Below are 12,440 nucleotides of genomic sequence, written 5' to 3'. Positions count from 1 at the left end.
CTTTCAACAGATCCGGGAAAGAAAAATCCAGACTTGTGTTAAACAATAGAAATGAAGACGAAACGCTGTGACGCAACAGACCGTTAGAACCATAAATCCATAGATAAGAATAATGTGCAAACTGTTAGAGCAGAACACACACACACACTCAGACACACACACCTGAAAGCTGCAGGACAGAGCAAACAGATGTAATCAATACCAAACATGATGACCTGCTTCATTCATTTCATTTCATTCACGTTTCAGAGCTGCATTTGTGTCTTACATGGGGAGGAGGGGGGGGTCTTAGTGTCAACAAGGCAACACATACACATACACACATACACACACACACACACACAAACACACACACACACACACACGCACACACACACACACACACACACACACACACACACACACACAAGGTCCTTGCTAAGGGAGAGCCTTTCAATAAATATATATATTAATAAATATATCAAACCTATATTTTCTAATTAATCGCTCTCTTGAAACTAACCGATTATAATAATCGCCCCCCTCCCTCCTTACAAAAAAAAGAGAATAAAAAAGTAGAAATTTCACAGTGCGCACGCGGAATGAAGGATTTAATGTGATTGTTTCGGTCGAAGGGGACGTTTCCTGAGGCCTTATGGGAAAATAATGTCCTTATGAATTAAATAATAGGGTTATTACTTTCATTGATTTTAGCTGTCTGGGAATTTAGTGTTCAGCTTCAGTTTTAACCCATCAATCTCTCTCTCTCTCTCTCTCTCTCTCTCTCTCTCTCTCTCTCTCTCTCTCTGTCTCTCTCTCTCTCTCCCTCCATCCCTCCCTCTCCCCCCTCTCCCCCCTCTCTCTCCACCCACCCTCTCCCCTGCTGTTTCTCCCCCCCCCCCCCCCCCCCTCTCTCCCTCCTCGTCCCCTTGTCTAATTATTTTCCTATAAGCCCCCCGCTTCCTACAGCGCAAATAGCAGAGTCACCGAGCGAAAATTATGTAAATATTATTAAAGGGACTCAGGCACGGAGATTCATTTTGGGTCGGCGCAGCAAAGTAAAGCTCCGTCCCTCGGATCCCCCTCAATTTATTTGCAAATAACGGCGCGGTGACCGGGAGGGATCAGGGCTATTTAGCCGGGCTGTCAGCCGCACAGGCTCGCCAGAATTAATGGTTTTAATAATTGGGATTTCCATTTCCAGGGAATTGGTGGCGTTTACACTTCATAAGCTAAACACACTTTCCTAAACGGATGTGCGCGCGCAGCCACACACCTGCACATTACAAAGTTAAGGCGCATTTGTCTTCGCTTTTGTCCCTAAACATCTCTTAATTCCCTCATCCTTCACCTCCTCTCACCTTCCCTTATTACCTTCCTCTTGCTTTTGTGAGCTTAGACTTGCAATTGGTCAAAAAAAATATTAACGCGAGCTTGGAACATCACGCCCCCCCCCCCCCCCCCCCCTCTCTCCCCCCTCACCTAAATTCTCTCTCTCTGCCCTATCCCTCACTTTCTCCCCCCCTCCTTCTCTCACATCCCTCACCTATATTCTCTCTCCCTCTCCCCCCTTTCCCTCTCTCCTCTCTCCCCTCTCTTTCTCCCTTCACTTATGTTCTCCCCCTCTCTATCTCTCTCCCCCCATCTCTCTCCCCTCTCCCTCTCTCCTCTCTCTCTCCCCTCTCTCCCCCTCGCCTCTATCTTTATCTGTCTCCCCCCCGGGGGACTCACAGCCCTATTAGAACAAATGACGAGGGGCCCAGGCGCTTTTGTAGGAAGGCGCAGGCAGGCGGGCGCGCGCCTGTCCTATTATGTGCGACACATGATCAATAGGGCGATAACGCAGCAACATCAATATAAGCGACAGAACAATGAGGGATATCATCGAACATCTATCTTAATATAGCGACTACAAGGGCCGTCTGACAACCGCGGCAGCTCATGAAAATTCCGCCCCACGAATCTACCACCATCTCATCCTCCTCCTCCCGCTCAATACACTATGCGCACTCACGCACACATACACACGCGCACACACACATTATACGCCCAGTCGCCCGCTCGCACACAAACACATACACACGCACGCAGAGTGCAGCTGGCGCGGCTATTATTTTCCCATTTCAATTTGACACCCCTGCCTTTCATGCTAATTCTATTATTGTAGGAAGTTTATGTGATTCCATATCACTGGAAATCGGTAATGTCTAATAACCCTTTGGGCTGAAAGGAGAAAAAACTGCCTGGAGACCCGCAGCAGCCAGTGGGAAAATAATTACTTTCATATCAAAACTCAGCAGGAGGCGCAGGGTCCTATAGCCCGCGGCCACTAACCTCATTCCAGCTCGGCCTTTCAAATGAATAAATTTGTTAAAGCAATAAATACAAACAGCCAGACAGACTTGAGCTGAGCTACACAGAGGAAGGAAGAGGATTTATCTGCTGTAACACCAGCAGCTCCAGCCGCCATCATCAGGCTCTGCCACCCAGCAGCAGCAGCAGCAGCAGGAGCAGCAGCAGCAGCAGCACAGGGTTTACTTTAAACAATAACTTTATTTATCAAAATGTTTACATATAAATATCATTTTCTCGTTGGTTTGATTTTTTTCTTTACAATATTTGAGGATTTTTGTTGTGTGTAAGATGTTTATTGTAGCCTAGTTTTGTTTTTGTTACAAGTTGGTCAAGAAGAAGAGAGAACCTGCTGCTAAAGGTCGGAGGCCTACAGCCCCCGAGTGAAGATGGCCGCAGCTGTTTGGGCCATCTGGATTGATTATGATCAAAAAATAGATGAGAGTTAAGTCTCCTGATTCCTGATATGTTCTAGAGTGTCTCGGCAGAGCTTTGGGAATGTTTGAATAGTCTGAGCGCTGTGTCCTGGTCCTTCTTTGTTTATGTTTGCTCCCCGCAAGTGTTAGTCCATATCGACATCCTCTCCATCTGTTCCGGGTGTTTCTTGACAGTCTGTGTTTGTCTTGAGACACTCGGAGAGGTCTGGAGAAACAAGCTCATCTTTTCCATCCTTCTCTTTTGCACAGAGCTCAGCAGCTTGGCAGCCATTGGTCGTCGCCTCCACCTCCGCCGCCGCTGCTGCTGCTTTACAACTCCTCTCCTCGCCGCTGTCGCTGCTCTGTGTTGTGCTCAGCCTCACCAGAGCTGCCTGGGCCACATTGTCTCGTGGTGGGGAAACAGGGAACCTTCCATTACTATAGCTGTCACACTCCTCTGTGTCCGTTTCGTCCGCTCTATTGCTAATGTGATTGTGGTGATGATGCTTAGTCTCCGTGTGATCTGAGTTTATGGGCCGAGTCACACCGGCAAAGCTGGAGAGGTCAGAGGGAGCCGGACTCCCCTCGCTTGGCGCACACCTTTGTCCCAGGCTGGGGTTGCTAATGTTGATGTCCTGACATGGTGCGGCCTTCAGGGCTGTTTGGGGCACCAGAAACCCTAGGGGCTGATGGGTAATAGGGTAAAGCAAGAAGTGACCTTTGCCCACTAGTGTCCTCTGATTTGGAAGCGAAGGGAAGTCCAGGTGAGATTTGCGTCTGGGAGTAGCATCAGCCAGAAGGCTCTCCACGCTGAAAGGGTTCCGCTTCTGCAGAGCCGAGGACCTGGGACCTCCGGGACTGGAGCTGTGTGTGCTGCCCGGCGAGATCTGCTCTGATTCTCCTGTAGTTCTTTGGTTTTGGTGGTTCTGAAGCTGGCTGAAGTCGTGTCGTGTTTGGTCACAGCTGGATTCGGTTTGGTGTCCTCCTGCGCCCTTTGTTGCTGGCAGTTCAATATGAATAGTCCCGTTAATGTTGGAAGGCTGATCGTTGTCAGCAAACTGAGACACCCCGCTGTCGCTCTCTGAACCGCCGGGTGTCTGAAAGCTGTCACCGCCCAGAAGTTTGTTCTGTGACTTCAGGAGCTTCCGTTCCTGTTTCCGCTTCTTCTTCTCGGCCCGCTCGTGCTCCCTGCGTGCGATCTCCTCAGGGTCCATGGGTTCACCGCTGCATGTGGTGGGGTGGGAGTTGTGAGCAGGCCGCCCTGGCCCTTTCTTTGTGTTCTCTTTTTTTCTCCACTTAGCACGTCGATTTTGGAACCAAACCTATGCACACAAGTACACAAGCACACCAGTAAGCACACACACACACATACACTGGAATACACTCAGGTGACAAAATTGTTACATTAATTAACTCTTGTCTCTAGTATTCACTCCACTCAAGCCACAATTTTCACATCAGCTCAAACATTAGTTAAAATATTTCATCAAACTCTGGAAAAAAATAAATATAGCAGCCAGAAGAAGAGGAAGAAGAAGAAGAAAAAGAAGAAGAAGAAGACATGTTCATAGGTGTAACATCTATTTTTCGGTGTTTGTCATTTTCAAATGATACATTTATATGATGTTGTCATGACAACACCCAAAAAGACCAACACATTGTTTTCACCCCTCACATGACAAACTAACAAATCGGTTGCAAAGTTGTTCTCAAACCAGGAAGATGACAAATCTATACACCTGCTGGGACCTTCAGCCAAAGCCCAGAGACACGTGAACGTCTCACACACGCTGCTTTTGTTTACTCTCACTCATTTAAACATCTACAGTACATTAGGTTAATAAGTCGCAACGGTGGACCCACAGATGCACATATGCGCCGCTGTTAATCACCAGTGAGTGTGTGTAATGGCCATCTCCACCAATTACGTGTAATTGTACCGTAGCTAAATCACAGCCCGCTCTCCGCTCACACGGTGCTCGTCTGAGCGGCGGCCGGCCCGGCTCTCCTCCCTCCGGCCGCGGCAGCAGAGGACTCTCCCCCGCCTGAGCGCGCTCCCCGGTCGGCCTCTGGGCGCTCAGGGCCGCATGTTCGGCGCTGATAACGGCCGGAGTTTAGCAGGCACACGGAGGATCCGCGGCGCCAGTATAATAACGACGGGGCGCCGAAATCATGTGACAGACGACAATGGCGCTTCTTATGAATTGTTAATGTTGGTTATATCTTTTCCTCGCAAACCCGATGATAAAGCAGCGTTAAGCTGCTTGAGGGAACAATAATCTGCAGGGTTTAGGAGCGAAATCCCTAAACAAGATCCAGGAGCGGCGAGCTGAGCTCCATTCAGCTCCTTTACTGTGCAGCCATGCAGGCCAACTCTACACACACACACGGAGCAGCTTTCATTCATCTCATTATGGGTTCTTTTTTTATTATTATTACTACTAATGATAATTAAGCGTGGGTCACGTCGAAATAAATGTCGAAATAAAAAAGTGTGGTGTGTCTGCTTTAACTAAATTATTATATTTTCTTCCTTCAAAATAAAAGTTCAAAATCTACATAGTCTTTGTTACAGTGAATTGCATTATTATTATTATTATTATTATTATTACTATTATTATTATTATTATTATTATTATTAGTATTATTATTATTATCATCATTATTATATATTTCGTAATTGTATTATTATTATTAGCAATAGCAGCACAACAACCATTGTTAATTTAGGTCGTTGTATTGTTGCCAATGGTAACTAGATAATTACATATGGTCGTGCTTTTATTATTATTTGTGATCTTCTATTAAGGTATAATAATAATAACAATAATAATAATAATAATAATAATAATAATAATAATAATAATAATAAAAATTTCATTTAAATTTTAATTTACTTAATAGAAATTAGTGCTAAATCAAAATCGCTTTCAAAATAAAAATATAACTATAACATAGTGAATTAACACATGTCGTGTAATTTAAACACAAAGACTGAGCGCAGAGGGAGAATTTCCTCCATTGGTTTGCTCAGTAAATAGCACTGTTTTTATTAACCCATAAATCAATAGGTTGCCTCCATGCATAATTCAAAAGAGACCCTTTATTGATGGTCTGATAATTGACAAATAGCTATCTCAGTATGAGGCCATACATGGCCCATCACAAATCAAATGCCCCTCTGGCATCTCTCATAAGAGATTATTCTGAGGATTTCCACCAGATTAGATTAATACTGGATTAATTGAAAAATCGTGCAGGACAATTTCTATACAAATGACTCAATTAACACATGCTTGACAACATATTTGACTTGATATTTCTTGGGGTCTTTACCTGAACCCTGGACTCCACGAGGTCCAGCCTGAGGGCGAGAGCCTCCCGCATGAACACGTCCGGATAGTGGCTCTCGTTGAAAGCTTTTTCCAGCTCCTCCAGCTGCCAACCGGTGAAGTTGGTCCTGGTGCGTCTTCGTTTACATCCAGGACTGTCCTTATCTGGGTCTCCACATTCTACTGAGGTGTGTGTGTGTGTGTGTGTGTGTGTGTGTGTGTGTGTGTGTGTGTGTGTGTGTGTGTGTGTGTGACAGAGAAAGAGAGAGGAAGATGTTGTAGTGTGTATGGGGATATTCATACAAGCCTACAGGCCACTGGTCAGGACAATGGCTGGATTTTCTTTGCAGGATATCAGCTCTGCTAAAAGTTTGATACAAATGTGTGCTGCTAGAGAAGTCTGGAAAACTAATTAATCTAATTAATTTACATTTAATGGCCGGTATTGTAAAGAGTAATGTCAGTTTTAAAGCGCTATAACAAGTCCTACATGTACGTGTTTAACCTCCATTAAAGCCAGAATCGCCCGGACAAAAACAAAAGTAAATGTGTGCATAAAGTTTGTTTTTCCAAAATTCACCAAACTACAAAAACTTTGAAACAAGCTTGTTTTCAGTGCATAATGAGTTCTAAACAGCCCTGAGCTCGTAAGATAAGAAGGTCAGCTGAGTCAATCCCACTATTATAACTCCCAAACCTGCTGCTGAGTCCCAAAGCGACCCGTTACAGAGCCTACATCTGTGTGTAATGTGTGTAATGTGTGTATAAAGCCCAGAGCCGCGCTTACCTGAGAGTTTGAACTGTTGACTGTCGGGTGAGAGCAGCGGGTTGGAGCTGACCACAGAGGCCGAGCAGGAGCCGCTGAGTAATCCGTCTATAGAGAAGGGCACGGCGGCCGCGGACTGCAGCTGGTGCCCGCCGGCGAGCTCGTAGACGTGCTGGTGATGGTGGTGGTGGTGGTGGTGGGGGCCAAGCGGGTACGGGAAGCCGACCAGCCCGCCCAACGACCCTCCGAACTGGGCGTGAGGATGCTCGAGTACCCGGCTGTCCATGCTCGCCCGGGCTGCGGCGGGGCCGAAGTGAAGACGCAGAGGGCGGCAGTGTGGCTGAACATGCAGTCAAGAAAAGTGAGGAGGGAGAAGAGGAAGAAGCGACGGGGCGGAGGAGGAGGAGGAGGTGAAGATGGAGGGGGAGAGACGGGAAAGCTGACTCCGGTCCTCCGCGGCCACGGTGCAAGCTGTACGGAGGCGTGGAGCGGACTGACTGCGAGGTGTTTGACGGTGACGGTCCAGCAGAGATGTCAATGCCTGCTTGTTCTCTCCCCGAGCCAGCTCATTAGGACGCCCCCGTCTGCTCGCGGGGCCAATAAGAGACGTTAATCGCCCCGTGACGTCACAGATGCGATTAATGGAGTAACGAGAGAGCGAGAGAGAGAGGGGGGGAGAGAGAGAGAGCGAGAGAGAGAGAGAGCGGGAGAGGGGGGGGGAGAGAGAGAGAGAGAGAGAGAGAGAGAGAGAGCGTATTTTCTCCAGATCGATCGCTAATTATACCTGGCTTGCTCCTTTAATTCAGCCTTGTCAAAACAACGCGGATGAGGCTAAGCTGGCGCGCAGACACACTGAATGATGGGCGCATATACTCCATTAACTTATAATAAAATGTTACCGACGTATTCTGAACACACAGAAATAACTCGCCCTGACTCTTTTTCTCTTTCTCTCTATCACACTATCACACACACACACACACACACACTAACACACACACACTCCACCCCCCACGCCCCCTCTAAGCGTGTGTGCATTGTGTGTAAGTGATGTTTAACAGGGGCATTGAGGGCCGGATTGATCCAATAACAGCGCCTTTATCATCCCCCCCCCCCCCCTTTTCCTGAGCTGTCACATCGCATTTTAAACTACAAGCCTCCCTCCATCGTCCGGGTACTAACACACACACACACACACACACACACACACACACACACACACACACACACACACACAGCCAAAGCTAAACTCTACATGGCATATTTCACGTTTGTTGGTGATTATATGAGTAAGTTGGAGATGCACAACGTGACGTTACCAAGAATTCAATCGGCTCCATCCGGCTCTAATAAACTGACAACTATATTATTTATAGCATATTTCCCTCCCTATAGGTGACAAAACCTTTGAAAAAGAAGGAGAAACAAACAACACACAATTAACTTTTCACATTCAAATGTAAACACTCAAATGTAAACCCTCAACAACAATTCCAAGAAAACAATCAGGGAGTCACAAGAAATGCTGTCAATTTAATTCAATTGCATTTTTCTAATATTGACTAAATGAACAAAGGTCATTTTGGTGCTATTATAATGTGACAATAATGATTTAGCACCGTGCCTATATGCGTAAGTGTGCCACTATCTGCTGGAATAATTATTTGGTGTCATGAATCCAGAAACAGCTGGATGGTTAGAATGAAAAGCAATGTACATGTGAAAGTCAATTTCTGTGTTTCTGGCTATTAAAAGAGCTCTTTCACACAAGCTTCTGCCTGTTACTTTATACTTTAAGTACAGTGTGTATATTTTACAAGGTGCTATCTTCCCAGCTTCACTATATTTGCTTGTACATTACATCATAAATTGTGTAATCCCATATATGTTGACACCTTTATCCACACACCCCAAGTGAGTCCACACACACATACATAAACATCCCAATGCCCTAAAACACATGATGGTATAATTATGACAAGGTGACAAAAAGGGAATTTAAATTTGAGGTCCATCTGTCAGCTGAAGCTCTACGCCCTGCAGGCTTTGCACTCTGCCTGCCTGGATCCTGTTTGACTTTTCAGATTACTTGCAAGAAGAGACACATTTAGAGAGCAGCGTTGATAATGCTGCGGACTAAATCACACCAAAATATGGACGTGGATGTGTTGGATGCTGATGAGAGTGTGTATAGGACACATCCAGGGCATAGCTATTGTATATTGGCTCCAAAGTTATTATAGTGCAAGCAGCTGGCTCCACCTTTTTGTAGCATTTAAGGTTAACAACATTTAGAGTGTATAAGAGAAGTGTCCCTATATATGCTTAGAATGATGCATAAACACATTAAGTTGGCGTTTTTGATCATGTAATTATATACTGTACATCCCAGCAGTACTGCAGGTTTCTCACTAAACGATTATATTCTATTTAATAGGTCTTTATTGTGTTATAGAGGTAATTCATGACTGCACGATGGACTGGTGCAGTTGCTTCAGCGTGGGTGTTTACTTCTACTGGAGCATTTTTAAATCTAATGTACTGAGCTCACCTTTAAGATGAACGAAGCACTTGACTATATTCTTTCAGAGAGATTCTTATGTGCTGTCTGCGTCTCGGAGGCCAGCTAATGGCCGTGATAACAATTAGAGAAAAACACGACCAAACTTGAGTTAGTAGGCCCGTGTGATATTAAGTCAACCATTATTGCTCCGCCATGTGCTGTTTGAGAAACCCGGCAACAAGCAATCATCCAGCACAGCTTACTGGTAAGTGCACCACGCTGCACAAACATGACACTGGACCTTGACATTTAGTCCTGAACTGGTGTATATTGTAGCCAGGATAAGGAAACTCTCCCACTCTGACCCCGAGTATCCTCTTAGAAAGGGCATGAAGTCACAACCCAAAGCCAGGAGGAACATTATAAGACCCTTACAAAAACACAACAGCTGCCAAAGAAAGAGAGGAGTGACCTAAGACTCTGCATTCAGACTCTCTCGGCCTTCAGGATGGAAAAGTACTCAAATCAAACGACGTATAGCAGCTTTTAGAAAATGGCAATTCTCTGTTTACTCATGATATTAAGCCAATCAGCACAAAGGACTTTCAGATTACAGTGCAGCCTGTGCTGTTAAAAGCCTACTGATTGGAACTTTGTGCAATTATTTTGATCTGTACAGAATTACAGAATATCAGAAGTAGGATAAAGTATTCCATGTGTTGCCTTTGCTTATTAAGAGAGTTTCTGAAAGGGACAAACAACATTAATTGGGATAAACCCTATATAATATAAGTGATATTCGGTGGGTTATTGTTCTCTTCCAAACAGTTAGTGGAACATTTACAACCAGCAGTTTGTTCCTGCAGTGAAACAAAGGGGCACTGTGAGTAAAGGAAGTATATAGGACATTTTGAGAAATACACCGTAAGTGTCTGGTGGAGGGGGAAGAAGAAGAAAAAAAAAAAGATAACCGCAATTAAAATGTGAAGTTATCCTATCCAGTCAAGAGTCTGTCTAACACAGGGGGGAACTGCTGCTCCATTTGAAGAGTGCTTCAGAAAATGAAAGATTCAGAATTTTTCAATCATGGTATCGGCCAGAAGCAAACGGGTGTCCAGGTGGACATCTTTGGGGACGTGAGGGGGGGAGGGGGGAGGGGGAGGGGGAGGGGAGGAGAAGGAGAGAGAGAGAAAGATTATACATATAAATTGTAAACGGTGTCGCAGGGGCCAAATCTTGCCTGAGGCGCTGACTGCTTCATTTTGTGTTAAATTTCTTGACAGAAAGCCACCCGCGTGCTGGTGAATACTGAATGGTAATCAGAGCTGGTTGAATAAGTGCCTCCCCCTCCCTCTTCCATTACTGTGAATTAATTCGACTTTATTTATCCAATTTCTGGAGCTGACAGAATGTTAATTTGAGTTGAGATTTCTCTCTGCTGTTCTGTCTGTGACCCCATAGCCCTGGGATTGGTGTGTTGTAATAACCTGAATCTTTCACCAGAAGCTCAGATAATTGTTACCTTATTAGCATGTAAATTGTTTAATTAATATTATTATGAAGAACCATATAATCCCTCCGTTACTTGACCCCGAGTCCACACGCGAGCAGGCTCTCTGCATTTCAATGTCTGGTTTTTAAATGGACTCTTTAATGTTCCCCGCTCGTCGGGCTGTTATAAACCCCCCTTTCCACAATCTTAGTGCAACTTTGAACAGCTTGAGAGGCGCTTTTGATGTCACTCTGTCTCTTTCACCCCCTTTTGCTTTCTCTATTCCCTTTTTATTTCTTTGCCACGCTGTCTGAAGTGTATTTATTTTCCTGCTGCCATTTCTCCACATCAAAATCCAACGCTTTCTTGTCATTTGTTCATGAAAGCTTTTTTAAATCCCCCCACCCTCGCCTTCCCAGTGGCTGTGCGAGCCAAACACACGCGGCGCTCAATGAAAAGCAGCTCTTGACATGCAGTCCTGAGAGACCGCAGCATTCAAATTCGTTTTTCTTTTCCTCCTGCTCCTTTTTTTTTTTGCCAAGCACGAGTGACACTGTCAGATGCTGGCTTTAATTAACTTGATAATAACATGTGCGACTCACACACAGGCCAGGGTTCACCCCTCTGCCTCACTCTCCTTTTAAGGCGCAGGCGCCCAACAAAACACCCTCATCAGGAAAAGTATAAACATGCGAGCTAATTGACTCATCGCTATCTCTTTTTAATGAACAGACATTCATTCAGTTCCATCATTTCAAACTGTCATAAACTGAGTGAAGTCTAAACTGTCAAAGAGCAGAAGAGATTAAATGTTTGACATGGAAGGAAACAGAAATATAACAGAAACGATATTGGAGCCAGGATATTGATAGTGTGGATCTCAAGAGAGGTACCGTCATTTATTTTCAAATGGATCATTTGTCACAAACAGCAGCTAATACAAAGTTACAGTAACACACAGGTGCATAGACACACTCCTTCACACTCACATTCACACCTCTATGGGCGGTTTAAACTTTCCAGGTCAGCTGAAACAAGAGCTCCCACACATTGATCACAGTTGTTTACATGAAAATGTAGCAGTTCCAGCCCCCAGACTATGAATGGTCAAGCAAAGAGTACAATGATACATTTCCAAAACAAACTGTTAGAAGTCCAGAAATGTATTTCATATATGGATCAAATATGGGCCCCAAAGGACACGCATATGCTCAGTTAGTCCACATTAACATAAACGTGTCCATGTCCCATTCAAAGTCTCTCTCTGCGATCAAAACGAGTCTCACACATGGACTCTATACACAGGCGTCAGAGCATCGATCACTGAGCCGGATCAACTCTGCTCAGGTAACAAACAACACCTCTTTCTTTTCAGGAGATTTGGCTCACCTTCTGCTGCAGGGAAACACCTTATTAAATAAGACTCGGACCACTCACCAGATCTGATTTAAAAAAAAGCCATGTGACAAGAACTGGAGATGCCGCAAGATGCCTGGAGAGTATTTAGGGAAAAGGTAACAAGGATTAGGAACAAGTCTCTTTCTCCACCGCACAGACTGGTTGATTCCTTCCTCCCCACAGGAGAGCCCGTGTGCTTTCA

At 45.0% G+C, this 12,440-nt stretch overlaps 1 protein-coding gene across 1 annotated transcript; it reads right to left on the bottom strand.

Moving 5' to 3' along the window:
* Positions 1-2,573: 2,573 nt before the first annotated feature.
* On the bottom strand, positions 2,574-7,842 carry LOC142996903 (homeobox protein unc-4 homolog). Its single transcript, XM_076148028.1, has 3 exons — positions 6,867-7,842; positions 6,084-6,259; positions 2,574-4,069 (listed from the first exon to the last, which is right to left on the bottom strand). Exons 1-3 carry the CDS (start codon positions 7,129-7,131, stop codon positions 2,894-2,896), a joined length of 1,617 nt encoding a protein of 538 aa, XP_076004143.1. The 5' UTR covers positions 7,132-7,842; the 3' UTR covers positions 2,574-2,893.
* Between the last annotated feature and the right edge of the window lie 4,598 nt (positions 7,843-12,440).

This window comes from Genypterus blacodes, unplaced genomic scaffold (genome assembly GCF_046128005.1).
Source record: "Genypterus blacodes isolate CSIRO-AG114 ecotype Tasmania unplaced genomic scaffold, CSIRO-AGI_Gbla_v1 ptg000039l_1, whole genome shotgun sequence".
NCBI lineage: Eukaryota > Metazoa > Chordata > Actinopteri > Ophidiiformes > Ophidiidae > Genypterus > Genypterus blacodes.
The sequence above is the reverse complement of the archived record's forward strand: the minus strand, read 5'-3'. Positions and strand labels throughout refer to the sequence as shown.